This window comes from Diorhabda sublineata, chromosome 11 (assembly GCF_026230105.1).
Source record: "Diorhabda sublineata isolate icDioSubl1.1 chromosome 11, icDioSubl1.1, whole genome shotgun sequence".
Taxonomy (NCBI): Eukaryota; Metazoa; Arthropoda; class Insecta; order Coleoptera; family Chrysomelidae; genus Diorhabda; species Diorhabda sublineata.
The window spans coordinates 3,887,115-3,911,328 of NC_079484.1; the positions used below are offsets into that span (position 1 = coordinate 3,887,115).

The window sequence follows — 24,214 nt, forward strand, 5'->3', positions numbered from 1 at the left end:
AACATTTCCATTCGAACGTTTTCTGAATAATCCGGAACAACGAATATAAATCCGAAAGTAGAGTGCAAAAAACCATGACGGATTGCATTTTGGGAAATATAAGTATACTCTTGTTAACAGCCGAAGGAATTAGAGCAAGTGATAATACAAATAGAGCCTAGAAGGTTAAAGTTAAAGAATACTTGTTGAAAAGGATTCGAATGATTTGGTTGATTGTTGAAGGATAAATTATAGAGAAGGTAGCTTTCAAAATAAGAAGGAAATAGACGTCATAGCAATAAAATATAATATACTTACTCAACTTGGGTAACTGAGGTTTAAAGAAAATCAAATATATGTAGGATTCGAAACATTGCAGGCACAAATGACAAGATATAAAAGTAGGAAGATCTGTTCAAAATGCACCAATTCCCAACATGGATTATACATATCAAATATGTACAAAAAAAATTCAATCAAGAAATATTCGTCAAATTCCTCATACCCCATTTCGTGCATTACTCAAATCATTAAACTCAAAATATGTAAGGCAGGAAACTGTAAATTGTTTGGGTTCTGAGGTAAAAGTTATTTTGAAGTAAAATTATTGTCTAGGGCTCAAAATATACACGCCGCCAACGAAGAGCATGTCTTTTTCGTTGTTAACCTCACTTTGGTCACCAATTACCAATAGATTTTAAAATATACGAGGATGGTTCCAAAGGTACCTATCCTGACCCAGAGATGGCGGTAAATACTTGAAATAATACCACTGTATCAGAAAGTATACAATCTATACAGCATATATTTGAGGACGCCAAGTTGTTTAGTATTTATTTGGCAGTTAACAATGGTGAACGGTTTTAGTGAATTTGTAAACATCGAAAAACAGTAAAATATTAAGGTGACGCCTCCAGAAATGTTGAAGAAAATCCACAAATCGGTACTGGATGACCGTTGACTGAAAGTACGCGAAAAAATTTAGACATGAGAAAGCTGTGCGCAAGATGAATAGCGCGTTTGCTCACAATGGAACAAAAACAGCGTTGTGAAGATGTTTCACAGAAATAAAGCCAAATTTTTACGCCATTCCATAACCAGGGATGATACGGGGTTCCAGAACTTGACACCCGAAACAAAAGAACAATCAAAAGAACTGACTGACTGAGGGAACCGGCTCCAAAGAAGGCAAAGACTGTGTCATCTGAAGGCAATGTCACGGCGGCGGTTTTTTGGTATGCGCATGAGATCATTCTCATTAACTACCTTAAAAAAGGAAAAGCTATCCACGGCGAGTTTTATGCGTACTTATTATATCTTTTGAGCGAAGAAATTAAGCAAAAACAGCCGCATTTGGCTAAGAGAATCTCCTTTGTTTCATCAAAACAATGCACCAGTTCACACATACGATAAAGCAGTGGCCAAAATTAATGAATTAATGTTTGAATTGCTACCTCAGACGCTATTTTGAGAAGCTTGATGATTCTTATTATGAAAAGGGTATAGAACTTATTGAACATCGCTGGAAAAAATGTATGGAGCTAAAGGATTTAAACGTTGAAAAATAAATATATTTTTATTCCATAATTTTCGTGTTTTCTTGTTGGGCCCGGTACTTCTGGGTATATACTGTTTAGGCATCGACTTCCATTACCATATTGTCGATTTCATAATTTTTTTAGACCAAAATATTTGGCGTGCCTGCATTTGACCTCTATTATAGATTATTCCTTCACGAACCAATGACAGCTGGTTGATTAGTCTAAATTTTAAAAGCTTTTCCATGCACTTCCCCACTACTTCGTTAGCTAGTAGTAAATCACACAATTCAAAGTTAAGGTTATTGTAAAAAGCATAATATCCTTTTTGCGGTTTGACATTTAAACTTCTATATATTCAACCGGATTCATTCTAATGTATTAAAAAGTAGAAATATATCCGTAGCGAGACTCGACATTTTTTCCTATTATGAAGTTGATATTCTATTAATTGTTAAATGATTAGTTTATAATATTATTGGATTGTTGTTGATTCTTGACGTTCTTCATGTCTCAGTCTCTTTATTATCATTTATTTCCATTAACTGTTGTTTTCGAATTAATTACAAGTTAGTTATAATGGTTATTATGATAATGTTTATGGACTTCAGTGACGTACACACAACCGCAGAACTAAAATAATCATACTAAAATAAGAAAAACCTAGAAGTGAAGATTCGAAATATACAACGCACCCAATAAAACGCTCAACAGTCCATAAATAAAATACTCACTAAGTAACGAAAGCTATAAGAAATAAATATAAGTGCTACTACATAAACTTGTCTAGCAGCTAGTCTACAAAAACCTATTGCAGCAGAACATGGCAGATACCGGCTATCATTCGACTTTAAAATAATGTATTGGTTCTGCCAGGCCTAGCAGAAAATCTTCAGTTCAACAGGATAGCGTGTCCGTCCTGGATCTGCACTATTGAAAGCTTATTTCACTCTTTTTGTCTTACCCAGAGTAAAATAAATAGCTCAGCTTTTATATTGGTTGGGCTAACGCCTTTCAAATAAAAGAATATTATCGCAATCGACCAATTTTTCCCATGTTTACAAAGTCACTGGAAACGTTCATTGGTGGCTGCCAAACAAATATTAAACAACGGGGCGTCTTCAAAATTGAAACATGAGCTGCATAGTTTGTGGTAGTTTTCAACTTCCACGATGTTTAGGTCAGGCTAAGTACTTCTGGCACCATTCTCGTGTATTATAGTTTGGGGTTATTCAAAAGAGCGCCCACGTCTCTTAACTGGTTCCATTCCAGTTGATTGGTTCGTTTAGTTCCCAGGTAGAAAGTTTCATTGTCCAAAAGTATATGAGTGAGCTGTAGACATGTGTAGGTAACAATTATCAATAACAAAAAGTAAAAAAAAATCGATGCTGCTATTGGCACCCTCCACGGAAAAATACGTGGCCATCATTTTAATTTTATAGACCCGGAAATTTTCATGAAAATGGATCAGAGTGGAGCTTTACTCCGTGTCTCTAAATCTTACCATATGATCCAAAATCACCACCACCCACTGAAAAAACTGTGGTCTAAATTTAATCTTAGAACCACGGAAATTTTAAAACTAAACTAACCTAACCTTACCTAACCTAACTTAATATTTTTTTAGTCCAGAGCGCCACAATGGGCGGGTGCAAATGCTGTGAGTTTGTGTGGGACTCTCACCCACTAAACCACCCTCCTCAATCATCGGGAGTGTCGTACGCCGGGAGGACAACAAATTGTCATTGCATCAGCGTACAACACTTAATCCTTTTGATTTTTGAGCTGTTTCTTAGCTTCACTCCTCTCCACCAGTCCGTCAAGACGGCACAAGAAGAAAGAAAGTTACTGAGCCACTCCACCAACTTCAAGGTCTTACAGCTCCCAGGAGTGGAACCTAACTTAACCTAACCTAATCTAATCTAACCTAACCTAACCTAACCTAACCTAACCTAACCGTATCCAATTGCTACGGATATTAGTAACTTGTGTAACGTTGTGCACTATCAGCAAGCTTAGAATAAGAGTCAAAAAATAAATTAGAAAATGTTTCATTCATTAATTTCATTCTTACTAAGTTTAATCTTACAATCAAATTATTTATTAATAAATTTTTTTGTATAATTCGTTCTAAATTAATGAAAAAAATATATCGGGATTGGAAATGGCATAAATGTCAGTTTTCATCTGTAGGTATTAATCCGTTGATGATATTTGTCGGTGGATAGTGAGTTCTGTGAGTTGAAGCTTAATATTTAACATCCATAGCTGAAATTAGAGACACAGATGAAACTTCACTCGACTCCTTTATTTAAAAATACCCGTGTCTCTATGGTTGAAGTTTGAAATTAGATTCACGGATTTTTCCGTGGAGGGTGAGTATGTATGATGAGTATCAGATAATAAAAACTGGTCAGGAGGAAACTTTGCTACAAACTCGCTTAAATTGTTGTAAGATTTTTTCCATATTTACAAACAAGTAAAGTAAATAAAATAGGAATGGAATACTTGATAAAAAATTCTGAAAATAATATATAATTGCCGCAATGTACGATGCATGATAAGAAAAAACAATAATAACTGTCTTTAAAGATAATTTAGTAGTTATAAATAAACAGTTTTATGTAAAGAATAACCTCGATGTATTAATCTCATTATTTTAACAAAAACTAAGATCCGGCATAAGTAAAATATGTTCTCAGTAATAAATTAAAAGAGATAACATTTCAGACATATGTTTATGATATTCTCGAGATATTATTGTGTAAGAACTGCTACCAGTTCTCTATCAATATCAGTTTTTGTTTATAAACTTTCTTCACTTGATTTATCCACACATAACGTGTTTTTAGTTCAAGTACTTTCAGGTGAAAATATTTGTAAGTTGATGTTTTCTGGGTTCTAGTTTTTGAAAATATAATTTTGGGGATAATGTTAAATTCATCTCCATACAAAAATACTGACCATCAGATAAGCAGTAATATGAGATTTTACCTTATTTTCTTAATAAAATTATTTTGAACCAATCAAAATAGAATTTGTTGAATAACCTGAGGGTTGTTTTAAGAGCTATAATTCTGTGTTATAAATTTACCCAAGCAAACTTTGGACTTTTTGAAAAGCTAATACAAGTTATCGACAAGACACATAATCCAAACCTTAACTTGTTCAAAGAATACTAAAAGAGAGAGAGAGAGAGAAATTTTATTCGGTCCAACAAATAAAAACCTAAGCAAATTAGGTCCGTTGATCTGGGTGGATGTTTGATCTTAAAAATAATAGACATCAATTGAATAATGAGCCGCGCAACCATCATGTCACAACGAATACCTCAGTGCATGTCTTCTGGAAGAGATGGCAGTTTCTTAAGATATCTCGGGACAGAAAACAATTAACTTTAAAAGACCTTTCTATTTTTTTGTCAAGAGAAATAACATTATCCAAAAAATATATGAAACAATGCCCTCTGGCTTTTACTTTGCTAATTAAATTTCTTAAAATGTATGTATTTTGTAACACTGGACAGAAGCTATTTCAAACAACATCCAGTTTAACAAAATCAGCGACTTTTTTCAATTGCCGGCAACATCGCAAGTGATGAGTGAAATTGCTGGGATTCCAGTAGATTTATTATCGAATTCCCGGAACTATAAAATAACAAATTTTACTGATAAGAAATTGGAGAGATTGTTTATTACGGTATTTTTCATATAAAACGAATTCATTGATATTTTATATCTCGATTTTTTCATTAATCCGGTTGTTATTCGTATCGATTCAAAAATCGATCTTTTTTGGAAAGAATTGCCATCGTTATTATAAACATTTCGTTCGTTTACTTCTTTCCGAGAGGAATATTTTTTATATCAATATCGGTTTTAGTTTTAATATTGAGTACAAGGTGCAGGTTGTCCATTCGTTGATGTGTTAAATGGCATATAGTTGAATTTGATCAGACATTTTTTTGAAAAGCCGAAGGGTATTTATTTCGATCAAAATTCGATGATTCTGTTCAAAATATTAAATATCCTTTTGATTTCTAGGTGAAAATGACATATACGATGGTTATGGATATGTAGATGGCTACGACCCAAATCCATATCTTGGAGACATTCATCATGGACACATTTATTGAAGATTGTAATAAAATGTTTTGGGAAATCATGTAATATAAATATAAATCCAAAAATCTAGTTGATTACTAACCTAACCAAAGATTATTTGTATTTGTATTATATTAATTTAAAAAAAAAAATAGAACATAGTTCAGTTGATAACATTTGTTTATTATCAATAATCATTCATTAAACTCCTATTGTTTAAACATAGATATTGAGAAATAAATATTTATAATCAACAGTTGAGGAGATTGTCTGGTTTGAATGATTGAGTGCATCGTGCATCACATTCACGTCTTTGGTTTTGTAACTATTGTATAACAGAATTATCCAGAACTCAATATGTTAAGGAAAGACCACTGACTCAAAATGAAATTGAGTTCTACGCAAATCTTGACTTGAAATTAGACGGGATTTTGTAATGACAGTAGCGATTATGAACCTCTTGAGAAATCAAGTGTAGTAAAGATTAAGTCGTCTCCAAACCTGTCGAATTTCAAGATAATGACAGTGATTTCTAAGCAACAACATCAAATGTGGTGAATGATAATTTGTGGATAAAAATCTAACAAAGTCTTAAATTATTTATTTATATAAGAAAATGTTAATGTGCAATTGGATACGACAAATTCTACATCTTTCCATAAATGTCTTGCATTTTCTTGGACTTTTCCACTTTTCCATCAATTGAACATTTCTACAGAACGTATAATATAAATTCTTGGTACACGCAAGAGTCGAAATCGATTGCAGTTGTTGTTTTCGTTTGCTTGTTACCTCAATACCACCTACCAACAGATCATACTAAATTATTTCAATAATATTATGTGAAAATTATATACCAGATGAAAATATTTGTATTGATGAATCTATGATACTATGGCGAGGAAAATTTTTCCAATACATAAGAAATAAATAAATAAATACGGTATTAAACTGTAATTAAAATGAAGATGAATGTTTAATAGTACGCCCCCTATTATTCGGTGAAAATCTTCAAATTCCAGAGCTGGATAAAGATTTATAAGGCCCGGGGATAAAATAATGACGGGGCCCCCTTAAGGAATTCGAAAACTCGGAAAAATTCACAAAATAATATCAATACGTTAGATTTGTGGTATCAACACATCAAAAAATACAGAATGATTTCCAAATGATGGGCCCTCTTGGACCTGGGGCCCGGGGCTATAGCCCCTCCAAGCCCCTAGCTTAATCCGGCCCTGTCAAATTCCATTCGTGAAAACTGAAATTAATCGTTATAACTTTCAAAATAAGCTCACAGTAATGAGCTTTTGAGCGAATTGTTTTACCCAGAACGAGGTACAACGTTTGAGGCGTTTAAAACGAACACACTTAACTTGGAGGTTCAATTCAACACAAAAACTTTGAGTTCATCAAGCATTCCTCTTATTGGTCAACAGTTAAAACAGATTGTAAAAAAATGGAAATAAATACAGTACAGAATAAAACTAAGAGTTATTGATTGTTATATTTTTGATGATAGAATTTTTACGAAACATTCAAACAACTGGCATATTGTTTGGTGCTCGTGGTTAGTTAATTTCAATAGTAATTATGCGAGTACGATGCTGAAATTTTCTCATTGAATTTAAATTTCGTGCAACCGTCTGTCAACGTAGTGATATATACCCACTAGACTTCATTCTTTCGCCAAAACACGACCCGTTTTTGCATACATGAATATTTATTCACATTTAGAAAGAGAACAATTCGGGTATTTCGTCATTGTTATGAGAAATCGATACCGAAACGCCCGCGAAATTGATATATTCGTCTTCCGTTGATAAATTACAGTGAGGTACCATCTGGAAACAGTTACCGGATTGTTTTATCGATGGTAGTTAATTTTATCATAAAAATTGATGCTTATGATATATCTTAAGAAAAAATTGTGAGAGACACAAAACGTGACGATATTTTAGGCCATTTGACATGGAGTGAGGTCATTATATAATAATTGATGAATCTTGCATGTTGTTAACTTTATACAAGGCTGCATACAATCATGGTTGTGCAAAAACTAATCGATTTTTTCTGTGACGTTACCAATCCCTCGAAATTAAGAATAAAATTGATGAATGGTAGTAACAATATTTAGTAACAACACGAAATGGCTTAAAAAGAAAAATATCATAAAGATAAAACATTGTGTTCACTATAGAGCAACGATTTATAACTACAAAGGGAGTGTTCATATGTTCATGGTTTGTAGAAGTTCCTTGTAAGGCCTATGTACTATAGCAAGGCTAACGGATAAATTTTTAATTGTCTTTATGATTTTTTAACTCGAATTGAGGCAAAACTATGTTGTTTTCCTTCAATACCGCAAAAATATGAATTTTGGCCTAGAGTTTGATGGATTTTAGTGTGTACTACAAAGAATATATCTACATACATACTACGATTTCAAATGAACGTGGCTTTCCTTGAATCATCCTTCTTAACTACAATTTAATCCAAACTGTTAAAATGATCAAATATTGCATCACCAATTTACTGAGCTTCATCTGTGTTTGCCAAAGTTTTATTTCGGAATTCCCAAGACTATTTCATATTTTTATTTCAGTTTTCTTGCAAATCTACTTGAATATATTACTTTTGACCAGTTTAAAATCGATTTATACTTTTTCCATTTATCAGAGATCCTAAACACATTAAATTATACGATTCGTAGGTTCTTATATTTTGGAATTCGTACAATGACTATTCACTTCAAATATCTTCAAAACCATACTACTAACTGCTATTCTTATTCTTTTTTCTTTGTTATTTTCACATTTTCTGAAAGTGCTAGGTATCTGAGACGATGATAAAGCCTCCTTTCGATTAGTTTCTTAAGAAATTTCAATCTCCAGGAAGAGATTAAGTAACATCGATAGCTTGTCATTGTCTAGGTACTTACGAAACCTTAAACTCATCTCTATGTCCTCCGTGCAGTCTATCAAAATTTTTGTCAGTTTGAATATCAGTTTATAACGCTCCGGTAGTATTTGAGGACTACTTAAGACTCTTATTTCTATTTCGATATTTATTTTTATATAATAGATATGAAATAAAAATTAGTCTAATCAAACTTATGTAATATTATCAGTTTATCAGGAGAAGATCTTTAAAATATCAGATACATGATCTACATTGTCTGAAGATAAATATTTCAATTGGTTTTCTCCCAAACAAACACTTCAATTTTTGTGACGACGACTTTTGACGTTATTTTGAAAACTTTTAATAATAACAATCAATGTACTCCAAATTGATTATTTTTAACATTTTGGTAAATAATCTATTCAAGTATGAAAGAAATGTTCTATCTATAAAATTGATGATGATGATACTTTTGAAGCTTATCGGTCATTCTTATCAGAATATGGAAGAAAGAATATATTGCGAAACATAATCTTCATCTTGAGCGAACTGTATAGAATAACACCATATGGAAAGGTGTTTTGAACATTTTTCAATAAAGTTAAATTGATATCGTCTTCTATATTGTTGTCATTGATGATTTGGTGTTATTAAATTTTCATCAGTTTTTTTATATCTACCAAGTTTTAGTTATATTTGTGTTAATATATTGAAATATTTGAGAAGATTTTGGTTATTACAATTTTCATAAGTGCTTTTTCTATTGTGTTATTAAGGTCATTGTCTTGTCTTGATTGTGGACAGTCAGTTATAAGGTGTTTTATACTGAGACGTATCTTACATAGTTCTCATTGTGGTGGTTCAGTTTTGGTAATTAAAAAAACTGTGGGTAAGCTTAATCTTGCCTATTCGTAACCTATTTAATTTAACTTGGACTGATCTTTCACTGATTGACTGCGATCAAGGTTTCACTTCCGATTTCACATCGCGTTGTTTCGATTTCGATGTTTGCCACAGTTTTTGCACTTTTGATTTAATTAATGATCCTAAATCGTTGTACACTACCGTTTGCACTTCACTCGCGGTATTCACTAATCACTGCTTCTTTGTTTCCTCGTAGGCCAGTATGAGAAGGAACCCAAAATATTTTTACAATTTGTTGTGATTGTGACTTTAATTTGGAGTGCTAATTATATGGATTTAGTTAAAAAAAGTCTATTATTATGAATCCTTGATTATTTTGTGGAAACTTTTAGTTTAAGGGCAAATTATTTACTAATCAGGACATCGGGAATTTGATTTGGTACATTTGCACATTGTAGTGTCGGTGGGAAGGATATTGATTGACTATGGAGGGCAATTTTCAATAATTTTCATTGATATTTACCTTTTCTTGTTTATAAACCTATAAACTTGAAGCTATGTATTCAATAGCTAAAGTAGCTGACTTCACTTTCAAGTTTAAACGGAACCAACATTCCAATAAACTTCGACCCAACCTCTCCTATTCCTTCAGCTTAGTCCTCTACTGTCAGTAGAGGAAGCCACTCAGAACTTAAGGTAACAGTAACAAGAAAGATTTGCCGACCTTGAAGGGGTAAAATTAAATTGACAAGGATATACTTGCAGAGGTCATTGTCTGCAACATTGTTTATTTGATTGTTGATTGATGATATTGACTGTCATGAAAATTGACACAACCATTTCAGGTTTTTAGTTTCAATTTATATAATTTGAACACATTTAATTTTTCCTTCTACTTCAGTATTTCTAATTCCAAAGAAAATAGAAATTAGTTTCCCTCAACTTTCAAAGAATGGAGTTTTTTGTTCGAGCTATTTAAACTTTTTTTACCTGAATAATTAAACATGTTTCACATGAATGTGCATTTGTTTATGAGTTGTGAGCTTGTTTGTAACTTTCCTTTATAGATTGGTACTGTTAGTGTATCCTACCACTTGAATTGCGTTTGTAAGCCAAGCGGGCTAAGGCATCAACCTCCGCATTCGCCGGTCGTGGGTTCAAATCCCGTTCAAGCTGTTAAAAAAGATTTTTTTTCGGTGAATTTTTTTAGAAATATCACTGCGAATTTCCTTTTTAGATCTTAGTAAATTTTAGAACTATCTGACCTCTGATTTTCAGTTCTACTTGCATCAGTATTAATTTAGAGTTACAATACTAATGACTAGAACTTGATATTGATGTGGGTTCGAAGGACGTGTGTAATTGAGTGTAAATAAAAAACTTGGAGAAAAAAAAAACGAAATTTGTTGATTGTTGTTTACTAGAAATTGATCAAAAAAGCGACGAAAATGAAAAAATTCAATGAAAAGGTTAAAACAAAAAATATTTGATCGTAGTTATCATACAACGAAGTATTGATATGTCAGTGTATACCAGGAATTATTATACATCAATCCACTAGCTGTATAATATACTTATACGGAATATATTAAGCCCACACTTTTCTATTACACCCAAAAAGTGACATTTTTTACATAAGTGCATTAGTAAGTAAGTATTTCAAAGAGAAACCAATTAAGTTTCATGACAAAGACAAGAAACCGATGAAGAAACGCCTCTCAAATTAATTTGAATTACAACCACGTATGGTTTCATTTTGGGTTCCAAGAACTTGCATTCACCCAATTTGAATGTACACAATACAGCTGTCGATAGAATATCAAATATTTTCGTCTCAACAAAACGTTCAATATTATCATTCAACAAAAAGTATTATACTAATAATTATAATATCTATTGCGATGCTGATCTTCGATTATCTTTCACCACAGCGGAAAGATAATTTTTATCGAAAACCCGGAAAAATGATGTCAAATCATACAAACCTACCAGTCTTCTGCCCATTCTATCTGAAATATTCGAAAACCCTTTCCCTCAAAGACTGAAATTAATATTGGATGCAATAAATCATCAGTTTGGTTCCCAAAGCAACACGCCATCATAGAATAGGTAAATACAGAAAAATACGGTGTGATCCTGAACACAAAAGATATTGCTTTGAGGCTTTCGTTGATGGTACCAACACCTCCAATAGAATTCACTATATAAGATAAAAATTTACCTTTTTTGAAGTGCGAAACTTTTATCACAAAGAATCACACATATTCGATAGAGTTAAAATCTGGGGTACCACAGTAGGTACCACCAATAGGTGTCACTACTCTAGCCACGTTTGCAGATGATCCAAGCCTCGCACAAAAAGGCTAGCACTGCCTCCAAATATCTGCAGTACCACCTCAACAAAATCGATAAATGGATGAAGATCTGGCGCCTCAGAGTTAATACCTTCAAATCTATTTTCTTGAGACATTCACCCTTAAGAGAGATCTTGGTATCTATCTAAATCGTTCCATGGCATATTTCTAATTATATACTTTACAGAGATCCGAAAGTTTCAACAATTATTGAAAAATATACCAAATTAGCTGAGAGCTTGATAGTTCACTCAATTAGAGGATCTCCTTGAGCCAATGAAGAAGCTGAAATGATATCACCCGCTTAACTTAGTCCATAAAAGTTTTGTTTTAGTGCTTGTGTGAATCAATGCATGTGTAGAAAATAAGTTGATAGGTCATAATAATATTTAGAAGTTATCTCTTCTTTATCAAACTGTTAATCAAAAAGATCTATAAGAGATGGAAAAGATTACAACAATTTTTACTAATCCTTCCGAATATGAGAATATTGTTGATGAAATTTTGAGTATATTTTTAGAAACCTGATGTAGTGAGAGTTTGTTATAACAATCGTAATAGTTTTTTGAAAAAACTTCCATACCAAATACAATTACAAGACATTAACTCACCCAGCAGTATTGAGTGTAGTTTTCAATTTGTTGTAAATATTTTGGAGGCGCAAATTACATACAATAAAATCAAACTTAATACCACGTAATGTTTAGCACAATATTACTGCGATTCATTGAAATTTGAGGTAATTATCATTTTATCTATTAAAACTGGGTTATCTCGATACAAAGTTTATCCTAAGATTTACATCCACTTGACTGTTAGTCCAAATACTTGTCAAATTGGTATATATATGAAGTTTCTATTGAGGAATATACAGAATTTATTAAACAAAATGGCAAAATTCACTTTCGTTCTATTGGCTTTAGTCGCCGTAGTTGTTCTTGCAACAACCGAAGTTAGCGCAGGTAATTATTCTTCTTTAAAGGATTATTTGATGTAATATTTACAAAATAATCATATTCATCGTAATCATCCATATCAAATAACTTTTATTGATGTTTTTGTTCATATCAATTCAGTTAGACTCAGTTTCAATTTTTTCTTTTCCAGTTTTTAATATTATATACATTACATACTATTTCATCTAATTTCCATGCTTGTTTTAGGTAAAAAATCAGAGCTTAACGTTCAATTTTCTTTGGAGGATAGCTGCGAATGCAACGCTTGCACACAACAATGTACTTCTCAAGGGTCAGGATACATTGGAGGTATTTGTTACCAAGGTCAATGTTACTGTGCACAACAAGGATAAATAAAATATGAAAGTTAAAAAAGTATTGAAATTAATTGAAAAATTGTTGTCGTGTTATTTTTATTATAAAAAATAAAATATATGAAATGTATCCAGCTATTGATTTTTTTTCATATCTTCATAATCTTCCTCTTAAACCATCTACCAGTAAAATTTAATATAAGAAATTTTATTTTGAGGGTGATATCTTTTTGGGGTGAATGAAAGTAAATTAGAACCACTGAACATGTTCAACAAAAAAATTAGCTGCTAGTTCTGAAAATAATATGATTTTTGATGGTTAATCTCGAGATTAGATTTAATTTCAATTCAATTAGGTAAAAATATAAAGAGATTCCAATTTTCTAGATAAAAAGTCTTGATTCTAGGTCTCTTTTCGTAGAAAATTAGTTTCAAAATATAATGTGGCATTAACAATTTGAATAATTATATTAATCAATAGATCACCTACACCATGAAACTGTCATACCTCTTTATCCAATTGATGCAAGTATTAAAACTGCTCTCATCCTATTATCTGATTATTTTGAAAAAGATTTTATACCAAAACAAATATCGTATCAAAAAATTATAAGCTATAGAATAGAATAGAAATATGTGAAAGCTATAGAACTGATACTTCCAACAACATACTTCAAATATGGAATGAAATAATAAACGAACTGCTGGTTGTGCTATGGGAGCTTCCATATCAATGTTATAGCACAATTAGAAATGGAAGATCTGCAGGAATGCGAACTTGATATAAATATTCCATTATGTAGATAATTGCACTACTACTGGACCAAAAGACGAGATTGAAATCAGTCCAAATCGAACAAAATAGTAAGTCCACGATAATCATTTCCTTGGTTGTGTTTTTTGAAGATAACCTTGGGCTGAAGCGAGATGTTTTTTTAACTCGAGCTCGAAATAAATCGATTTCTACTACGTCTACATGCATGATGAAAACATCTACTTCATCTTAAATAATTTCGGAACGTAATTTCTTTCTCTACTTTGATCTGTGTGAAAAATATCATGACATAGAACATAGAATTAATCAGTGATGTGCTTTACAACTCTGTTCGGTAGTAAGTAGTTCATGAATATCATTTCTTGACTATAAAACAAGTTGTCCTACAGATTAACCTTTGACTCGATGTAGTGTGTACGGAAAGCACTAGAAATATTGAATTGCAGTATCTTAAAGAAGAAAAACCACTATATTGTTAATATTTTATGCAATAAATCATGTATACATGTCATGTGGTTTATTCTTAACGCCTATAATTATGAAAGTCTTCAATTTTAAACATTATGCGCACTGAGCTTACAAATTCCAATCAACATGTCTTAGAGCCGGTTTCTTCACGTTCTAATAAAGTGTCTTATTAGCCACATAACTTTATTAGGAATTTTTAATGTTTACCGTTTCTTCACTCTAGTTGGTTTAAATTCGAACTAACTAATAAGTATTTGTCACTTTTATATGTTTAGGGATTTCTTGGTTGTCTAGGGTTCTTTTCTTCTTAAAACTCCGGTTAGAGAGAAAACACTTTACTTATGTACAATGTAAATAAGAGAACTAAGGTTGATAGTAAAAATATTCGTGTGTGTGGTTTGTACATCTTACTCTGGACTGACCCGACTATTATTGTCGGCTTTAGGCTGCTGAAGAGAACTCGTGCTCCGTGCGTGGTTGTAGGAAGGAGCAATAATCTCGATCCTACAGATGTATTTAACAAATACTCCACTGTTGGTAACACTATGAAAGGTGCATCTTGAAAAGCATCCATATTAAATGTTTAATTATTTGTATGACGAATATTTTCAAAAATGAACTAATCAAATATAGGTATATTAAACAGACAAACCACTTTTGATGTATATTGAAGGTTAACTTTCTATTAAATTCTTTATTTGACACTTGCGGTTGCCTAATAATTTATTTGGCAAATAACTCGATTTACTCGGAGGTTTACTTTATTAGAAGATGAAGACTTGGAATTTTTGGTTATTCGGTAAATAATCAAAGTAAAGCTATTAAATTTATATCTATTAAGTCTAATCACCTATTAAGGGCTGGTACGCAACCCACGAATCATTCAACGTCAATTAGCGAAATAAATAGTTTTATACATATGAAAATCAATCAAGTCTAGAATCCCACCTTAACTAAAGAAAAGAGTCTTATCAATTATGAAGAGGGAGACTTGGAAACTTAACATCGTGATGGATATGACAAAAGTTCCAGGGAATAGAATCCATTTACAGAAACCAAACCACTTGAATGGCAACGACTTATAATAGACTACAAAAATTACAACATTGTACCTATTAGACACCCAAAAGACGTAGGAGAAGACCTAACCTAAGTTGGAACGATGATATAAAGAAGCTAGCAGGAACAACTTGGACCTGACTAACCAACGATAGACATTAATAAGCTTGAATGACGGCCCAATACATGTAAAGGAGGCACCTAGGTGAAAAATCTGAAGAATAGGTTGTATATGATGATGATGATAAATGTGGAAAAGAGAAATTCTTGAATGATAAAAAGTCTATTTACTCCCAATATAGTGTGTTTTCCAAATAAGTACACTATCTTCAAATAAAATAAAATATAAGTTTCATTATTCGAATACATAAAATCAGGTTATCAAAATACAAAGTCCTTCACAAAAATTTGCATCCACTTGACTGTTAGTCCAAATACTTGTCAAATTGGTATATAAATACAGTAAATTTTTATTAGGAGAGATTATAGAAAAATTATCAGACACAATGGCAAAATTTACTTTCGTTCTCTTGGCTATCGTCGCTGTAGTTGTTCTTGCAACGACTGAAGTTAGCGCTAAATCAGTTGAAGGTAATTATTTAATACTATTTGGAGTTTCTATCTTTACGAATTGAAATAAAATAGTTTCATTTCATTCATAAGTAGATGAAGAATTCAAATTCGGATTTTATTGAAATATATAATCAATTACAGTTTCTAAAACATAATTTTTCTTATTTGCGTTGATCCCAAACAGAATTAAGTTGAATGGGGTTTTTACATATCGTTTCATTTCAATTTCCTTATGATTTGATTCATTTTTCTTCGTTATTGATAACTTCGTCTCAAATGTATTTACTTTTGTTACTATTCCCAATATTCTATAGGAAAAATTGTCTAAAAATATTGTTTTCATTTCAGATAAAACCGTACTGGCGCACAAAAATGAGAAAATCACAGTTGGTGATAGCTGCGACTGTGATGATTGCTCAAGCCAATGTATCTCAGATGGTTACGTAGGAGGTTTCTGTTACCAAAGCCAATGTTACTGTGCATACTTCAATTAGATTATAGAAAAAAAAATTAAATACTAATATTCAAATCTTAAATTTCAATAAAATTATTTAAATATATAATTATTTCTTTTCCGAATGATTATCACTATAAAAGATCTTTCCATTTTCAATAGCTGCGTAGAATTTTATCTATCTGCATTACCTAATTTAAGTAGTAACACATTTTTTTATCAAAAATCGATTTTATTCATCAATGTCCCCTTTTAAGATCAACACTATCTTTCCAACGTTTCGCGATGCCATTCTTGTAAAATGATTTGTCTTTTGCCTCAAAATAGGCTTCAGTTTTAGCAATTGCTTCTTCATTTGAGCTGAATTTCTTACCGACGAGCATTTCTTTGAAGTCAGCGAATAGACAGTAGTCACTGGAGGCCAGATTTGGACTATACGGTGGACGAGGAAGTAATTCGAAGTGTAATTCGCTCAATTCAACTATGGTTGTCATCGAGGCTGTTTTTCTTTGATGTTTACATTCAAACTATTCAAGAACTTTACGTAGTATTTACTATATATACCTTTCCTATCCCATATATTTATTTTGTTTTCTTCTTTTTTGTTCGTGGTCCAACACTAGCTACCATATACTATATAGTTACTTATAGCTCTTATAATATCTTGATCTTGATCTTAATATTCCTCCTAGGGCTTTAAACATCTTTTTCCCGCTCATTAGTCTTTTATCGATTGCCCTGGTTTCGTCTCTTTCGTTTAGCACTGACGCTCCCAGGTATTCGAACTCCTGGACTGTCAAATCTATATTCCCTTTTTTGCTCTGTCGTCACTTTTAATTGGGCGATTTAATTTCTGTCCATCTTTCCATATATTTGGCGTTTTTCCTTGATTTTTGCATTCAAACGATCCATCAACTATGTGTAGTATTCGCTATTGATTTTCCCTCCCTTTTGGAGATAGTCGATGAACAATATTCCACGAGCATTCCAAAATACTGAAGCAATAACCTTCCCAGCTAATTGTTGTCTTTAGATCGCTTTAGACGTGGTTCACCGACTGCAGTCCATTCCGGAGTGAAGTGATGGATCCATGTTTCATCCATTGTCACAAATCGTCGATACAAATCTGATTTATTAGTTGTAAACATGGCCAAAAACTGCTCTAATTCATCAAGACGTTGTTGTTTTTAATCGACTGCGAGTAAACGTGGCATCCATTTTGGAAAAGTCTTTCTCATGGTCAAATGTTCATGTATGGTTGCAAACGCACTGCTCACAGCCTTAGCTATCCCACGCAATTCTAATTTATGATTAGATATAACCAATTTGTGGAATTTTTTAAATGTTTTCTGGAGTCACCACTTCAATTCAACGACCAGAACGTTCACCATCATCGGTGTCTGTACGACCACGTTGAAATTCAGCAAAACAATAACAAATGATTCTTTTCGATGGAGCAGAATTCTTATAACACTTTTACGGTGATTGCTGAGCTTGTATCGTATTTTTTTCCATCAAGAAGCAATGATAAATTAGCACACGTAGTTGTTTTAAATCCCTTGTTTCGAAAATAACAAAAGTAGCTTGACTTAAATGGTTGTCACTTTTTTCTGACTAATCGAAATGTCATGAAATTCCACTCATAATCTTTTGAAAGTTGGTACTTCTTAAAAAGTCATATTGATTTGTCAATAGCAGCGCCATCTGTGTGTCAGTCACACGACTTATTGAGTGACGTATTAGTTCAAAATATGTATTCCATGATTTTATTTTTTCAAGCTAGTATTTTGTAGGTTTATGAAGACCTCCAAAAGAAAGTTGTTGTACCCAAGAAGGAATGTTATAGTTCAGGTAATTTTTAAATTTATTATTACAATCACTCAAAGGAGGAAACAAATTATAAGGTTTTTGTTTTTTTTTGGACAAAACTAATCTATTGGTGACTTACATTGACTTTTTCGACTTTCAGTGTAATTAATTCAATAAACTTTAATTTGAAATAGATGAAAAAACGAATGGAATAAATTGGAATGTATCAGAAAGGTGAACTGAAACTTTTATAATGAAGTATACTGAAATAACGTGTTTCTTTACATCAGTGCTATTCATCGACAATTTAAAAATGTAAATTACCTTCTATATGTGTTTTCCAGCCTTAAGATAGAGAGAAAACTTGAAAAAATTCAAACAGAATTGTCGAAAAACAATAAAATGACAATGTTTAGATAATTGAGTGGCGATAACACAGAGTCAAATGGAAATATCTAACCCTATGTGCATGGGATCGTTGGATTTGAATAATTTAATAAATTTATAATATATTGAAGTCAATAATGCGATTTTTTGTTACACACATTGTGTATATCGTGTTCGGAAAATTAACTTTCCATGAATTCTCAGAATTGAAGCTTAACATAAACAATAGAGAAATGCAATCTGATTAATTATTTTCATATAAAAGGAAATCATAATGATGCGTAATTTTTGCTATGAAATGTTGGTCATTTTGTTTTTTATTTAGAAACCGTGCCAACGTGGGATTCTCGGTATGAAAATAATATAACTTTACGATATTAAATGATTTTATTGAATTTCAAAATTGGTTTAGCCATGTTATCTACGTCTGAACCAAACACATACACAATCGTTCCAGTAACAGAAACCTCCTACATAACGATTGTCTTCCTTGGCAGTACAATTGGATGAGCAATAGATGCAATCACAGCTGTCGCCTTCTACTTGGTATATTTCGTGGTGCTCAATTTCAAATTTACCTTAAATAATAAGAATAACATGAAAATCTAGCGGTTAATTGGTTTAGTTAAGAGAAATTAGCATTAATCAATCAAGTAAATGGATGAATATATTGCTACTAGATGTTAAATATCATATTTTTCTGAAGAAAATAAGAGATAATTACCTGCACTAACTTCAGTTGTTGCGAGAACAATTACGGCGAAAATAGCCAAGAGAACGAAAGTAAGTTTTGCCATTTTGTCAGATAACTTCTGTATGATGCTCCTCAATGAAAAACTTCCTATATATAGGAGTTTGACATGTACTTAGGCTATCAGTGAAGTGGATTCGAATGTTTCTGTTTCAAGATAATCTAATCTCAAAGATGGATCAATTTGAAAAACAACATATATTTCTTTTATAGAATAGTTCACTTTAACGTAATAATTTTAAATCTTTCTAAAGAAACTTCTGAATGGTTAGCATCAAAAATGAACTAAACAAACTTTTATTGTGACAGAAATAAATAATAACGAAGAAAAATATATATAAATGTGAAGAGTCACTTTTTTCGGTTGCGAGACTGACTACCCCCTGTTGCGGGACTGTGTCCCCTCGCGGGACTGTCTTCTTTTTTTTTTGGAAGACTCTCCATTCCATTTCGTTGACTCCTCTCAACATGTAATTTATGTTTTCCGTCCGTGATGATTACAACACGTATTAGGGCTTAGAAATGTAAATAAGTCGTGAAGTTTTTCGTATTTAATTATTTTATTTTAGAGGGTTTAATTTATGAATCGAGTTTATAATATCCTCATGTCTAAAGTATTCTAATTAAACATTTTGTCGTAGCTTTTTGACAACTTTTGTTAAGCATAATGAAACTTGAACTGTCTTTTTAATCCCTTTCTGGGAAATCTTCATTTGCAAATATATCCATTTACTAACTTTATTACCTTTGTTTTCACTTGATCAATAGAGTATTTTAGGAGATAGACATTTGAGCTAATAAGTAAAAACAATAAGAATCTCTTCAATTATAAGTTTGGAATATCCCTACAGTAAGAAAGCAACAACCACGTGTAGTATTTGATCAATTTCAATCTTGGATCAAATTCGGTACAGGTGAATATTTTCTGAAATGCCTATCGGGTTTGTTCGGACAAGCATTTTTATTTTTTTGTCTTCATAAAGCCATATGCTTAAATAGTTACTCTTTCTATGGGTCTCCCCTTGAATGTTCTGTTTGTTTATATTTCCTGGAGTGGTATACATCACAACCTCAGTCTGGATCGAGGTCAATGGTGTTTGATGAACGGGTCTTGTTTCTCAAATCATCGAGATGCGATTGTAAAAGTTTTTCTCAATAGTTTTGTTAGTTTTCCGATACAATAATCTATATATTGATATAATTGAGGATGTGAGGATTGCCTGATGGTTTAAATGTGTGTCTTAGGTCGTTAGGTGTTTTGGATGCTGCGTTGTTGTACAAAAAATTGTATTCTTTGAAGCTTAGAAGTTATTAGATGATGCTGGGAATAGGGATTGTATAAGGAGGGATGATATTTATGTTAATCTTACCTTTTGATTATTATATATATATATATATATATATATATATACATTCTATTGAGAATTGTAGCCGCTCAAAATTGAGCTCTTTCGATCCTGTATTTTTGTGGGTGGTAGAGCCCACATTTTGCCCTATTCAATCACAATTTATCACATATTTTTACAGCTTCGACTATGGTTCTCCATTTCTTTCTGTCGTGTTTCTGTTTGCTCCAGTTACGTACTACCATCTATTTTTTGGTCTACCAGGCAATCTTTTCTCGCTCAGTCTCCATTCTGTGATTTTCTTTGTGCATTGCCTTTTTTCCATTCTTTTAATTTACCCGTACCATTGTACTCTTTTTGCTGTAATTGTATTTACTATATCCTCATTTTCTAATATATTCTTAATTTCATATTTCTTAGTCTTCTATCGTCATTATTTCCAAATTTTACTAGTCCATGAACTTTCCTAATTATTCCTTTCAAATATCCTTAGTTGTTCTTTGTCTATATTTGTTAGCCGCATTGTTTCAGAGATTGCTCTGCTGATTTTAATGCATTGAACATTATTTAAGGACTTTTCGGAATTTATAAATGTCCTCACAATATTGCATGTAGATCTAAAATTATCGTTTTCCTGATGTGCTTTGTTCTGAAACTCGTCTAGAGGTATCCATATACTGAATCATGATTATTTGATCTTGGAGCGATTTGTTAGATTGTTTCACTTTGAGATGAGGCTCTGAATCTACATTGTGACTATTAATGGAGATTGGAAATATTTTGGTGTAATAATAACGTGTTTTGGTTATAATTATGTATCATTTTGAGTTTATTCATAAAAATATGAACGTCATGTCCTAGTTTTTACAAGTATTAGTCCAATTTGGGAATTTTGATACTCGGTATAAAACAGAGAAAATAAATAGAGTTGTTTTGATACCAGCTTTTCACAATAATGAATATTATCTTATCACTTATCTTGATTTTAAGTCAATCGAAAATTTGAGTACACTTGTACGTAAATCTAAGTACTTCAAATATAATATATAAAGAGAGAGTTTTTATTAAGAAACATCATACAGAAATTATCTGATACAATGGCAAAATTTACTTTCGTTCTCTTGGCTGTCGTAGCTGTAGTTGTTCTTGCAACGACTGAAGCCAGCTCCAATTCACTTGAAGGTAATTATTTATTCATAACTATAAATTCATGAATGGTTCGTAAAACAATGGGCTTTAATACAGCTCTTCTCCTTCAATACATGATAAAAAAAGTGTGTTTTCATACTGACGTTTATTTTTTGGAATTTATTTCAAATCTGATACAATATATATAGAGTTTTCTTTCAGGGGTAACTTGAAATATAATATTCTCATTCTCGTATCCTACTTTTTTTATTATTATAACCTCCAATGATATTCTTTTGATAGATTTTCAACAACAATAATTATTTAAATTTTAACACAATATATTTTTATAATGTTCTGTTAATATGAATAATTAACAAAGTTTTTTTGAAATATCAGGCAAGAGATTGTATGCTCAAGAATTGAAAAAAGTCACTGACACCTGCAACTGTGACGACTGCTTGTACGATTGCACTGTGGGAGACGGAAATATAGGAGGTATCTGTGTAAACAATGCGTGTGTATGCGTACGCGTTTGATTTAAAACAACGAAAAAAATAATGTCAATATCAAAAAATTTATTAAAACGTAAAAAATAATCAAATGTGTTTATTTACCTTCCTTACTAATAAATCATGTCATAGATATGAATTAGAGGAATAAATTTTTTAAAATATAATAGAACACTGAACTCAACATCAACTTTTTTCCAATCAAATTCAACAAACCAACAACAGAAGTTACATATATTTACACTTGTAATATTGTTACTTTTTTTAAACTATGCCAAGAGGTGGGTAACTTTGATAACTCTCATAATTATTTCAATTTCTCTCCCTTTTTTGCATTACTGATTCTTCTATTGAAAATGTGGGAATCTTCCGATGAGGAATTTGTTGAATTATATGGAAGACGTCAAATATCCCGAAGAAGAAGACGTAGAACATTCAGAGTAAGAACAAATGTGTATTTGTGGAATGGAATCACTCCTTGGAGATATTGGCCACATACTGCGACGTTCAACCACAACCACTGCCTCAAAGAGATATCCTTTGTACAGCTCTTCACTGGTTGGGGAATGGCGGTCAGTACCACGGGGTTGCTGATATGCGTGGCATATCAAAAGCCAGTGTATGCAGGTCGTTGCGCCAAGTTCTACAAGCTGTTAACGATATTAAATTCCCTGAAGTTGTTGATTGGCAGAATGACATTGGTTATGTTGTTCTCAACTTTTACAGGATAGCAGGAAGTTTTGAGATGTCTAGATGGGACACTCATGAAAACAAATGCCCAATCTATAAACGATCAGCAATATTTGGACAGACATGTTGACCACTCCATAAATGTAATGGCTGTGTGTGCTCCAGATTTGACTACCTTAGTGCGCGATGGCCAGGGAGTGTGCACAATAGAAACAGCACGTGAAAATGGTTAGAGACCAATCGCTAAAGGTATTTTATTAGCTGATTCGGGTTACCCATTAAGGGAGTGGTTGATTCCACATACCGATCTGAATTTGGAAAACCGAGCTGTCCAGCGGTTTAATCGGGTTCATAAAGCTACAAGACGTGTCAAAAATGATAATAATAATTTTGCATAGTCAAAAAATTGTACTTGCTGTGGTGTACTTCCTCAGGTTTTGCTAGTAAGTGTCCCGAGTGGTGAGGTGAAATATTTGGCTGGTACCAAACCTAAGGTCAAAACCTTTTCATGGATTTTTTCCATTCCCGCACTTTATCTTCTTTCGTTAATTTGAGATTAATGAGAAAGCCTTAAATAAAATGTGTTTGGAATCATAAATTTCTTTTAAAAAAAGTCAATTTTCCTTGTTTTCTAAACGACATTTTGAATATTGTTCAACCTTTGTTCTTGTTTATGATGGTGTGGAAGTTCTATTCTCAAAACCTGGGGAGTGGAGACGTTTGTATCTTGAGCGTCAACAATTAATTTACAATTGTAACTTTAGAAGTTACAACTGTAGCTCTGTGAAAAATGAGTTACAGTTGTGATTGTTTTCTACCCTTGTTAAAAAGTTCGTGAAACCCCTGTACAGTAACTGCAATGAATATGTAACTTGCAACTTCGCGAAACAGGCCCCTCTGATGTAAAGTTATTAGGTTTCATTGGTTTATTTAACCGAAAAAGGATTACAAGACAATGATAATCCAAATCTTTTTTCCATTAAAATTTCTTCCTGGCAAAAATTTCATTTTTTATCTGAATAAATAGTAATCCGACAGTACGAGTTCCGGACTAAATTCTAAATTCTGAATGTGGTTGGAGCTCTTAGATCTTATTCCGTTCAACCTTCGCAGTATTTGGATTATCATTGTCGTGTAAGGGAATCCTTTGTCGATTAAATAAACCCATAATACCTAATAAATTAACATCAGTTGTCCACTATAAACCTCGGTTATGATATCTCGACCATCTGGACTAATTTCGAAATACATTC

General features: G+C 32.2%; 1 protein-coding gene and 3 long non-coding RNA genes across 4 annotated transcripts in view; 3 read left to right on the forward strand and 1 right to left on the reverse strand.

The window, feature by feature from the left end:
• The window catches only part of LOC130450325 (cuticle protein 7-like), a 38,754-nt gene extending 33,050 nt beyond the window's left edge, over positions 1-5,704 (forward strand). Inside the window, exon 4 of the mRNA XM_056788660.1 lies at positions 5,561-5,704. Coding sequence (XP_056644638.1) covers positions 5,561-5,652 — 92 coding nt within the window. The 3' untranslated portion in view covers positions 5,653-5,704. The remainder of the gene's footprint in view (positions 1-5,560) is intronic.
• Positions 5,705-12,586: 6,882 nt separating this feature from the next.
• LOC130450180 (uncharacterized) lies at positions 12,587-13,139 on the forward strand. Its single transcript, XR_008910549.1, has 2 exons — positions 12,587-12,701; positions 12,903-13,139. It is a non-coding gene; the product is annotated as an uncharacterized LOC130450180 (long non-coding RNA).
• A 5,763-nt stretch (positions 13,140-18,902) lies between these two features.
• On the reverse strand, positions 18,903-19,374 carry LOC130450174 (uncharacterized). Its single transcript, XR_008910548.1, has 2 exons — positions 19,259-19,374; positions 18,903-19,112 (listed from the first exon to the last, which is right to left on the reverse strand). It is a non-coding gene; the product is annotated as an uncharacterized LOC130450174 (long non-coding RNA).
• Positions 19,375-21,674: 2,300 nt separating this feature from the next.
• LOC130450164 (uncharacterized) lies at positions 21,675-22,363 on the forward strand. The gene is made up of 2 exons (XR_008910547.1): positions 21,675-21,813; positions 22,159-22,363. It is a non-coding gene; the product is annotated as an uncharacterized LOC130450164 (long non-coding RNA).
• Positions 22,364-24,214: the final 1,851 nt, after the last annotated feature.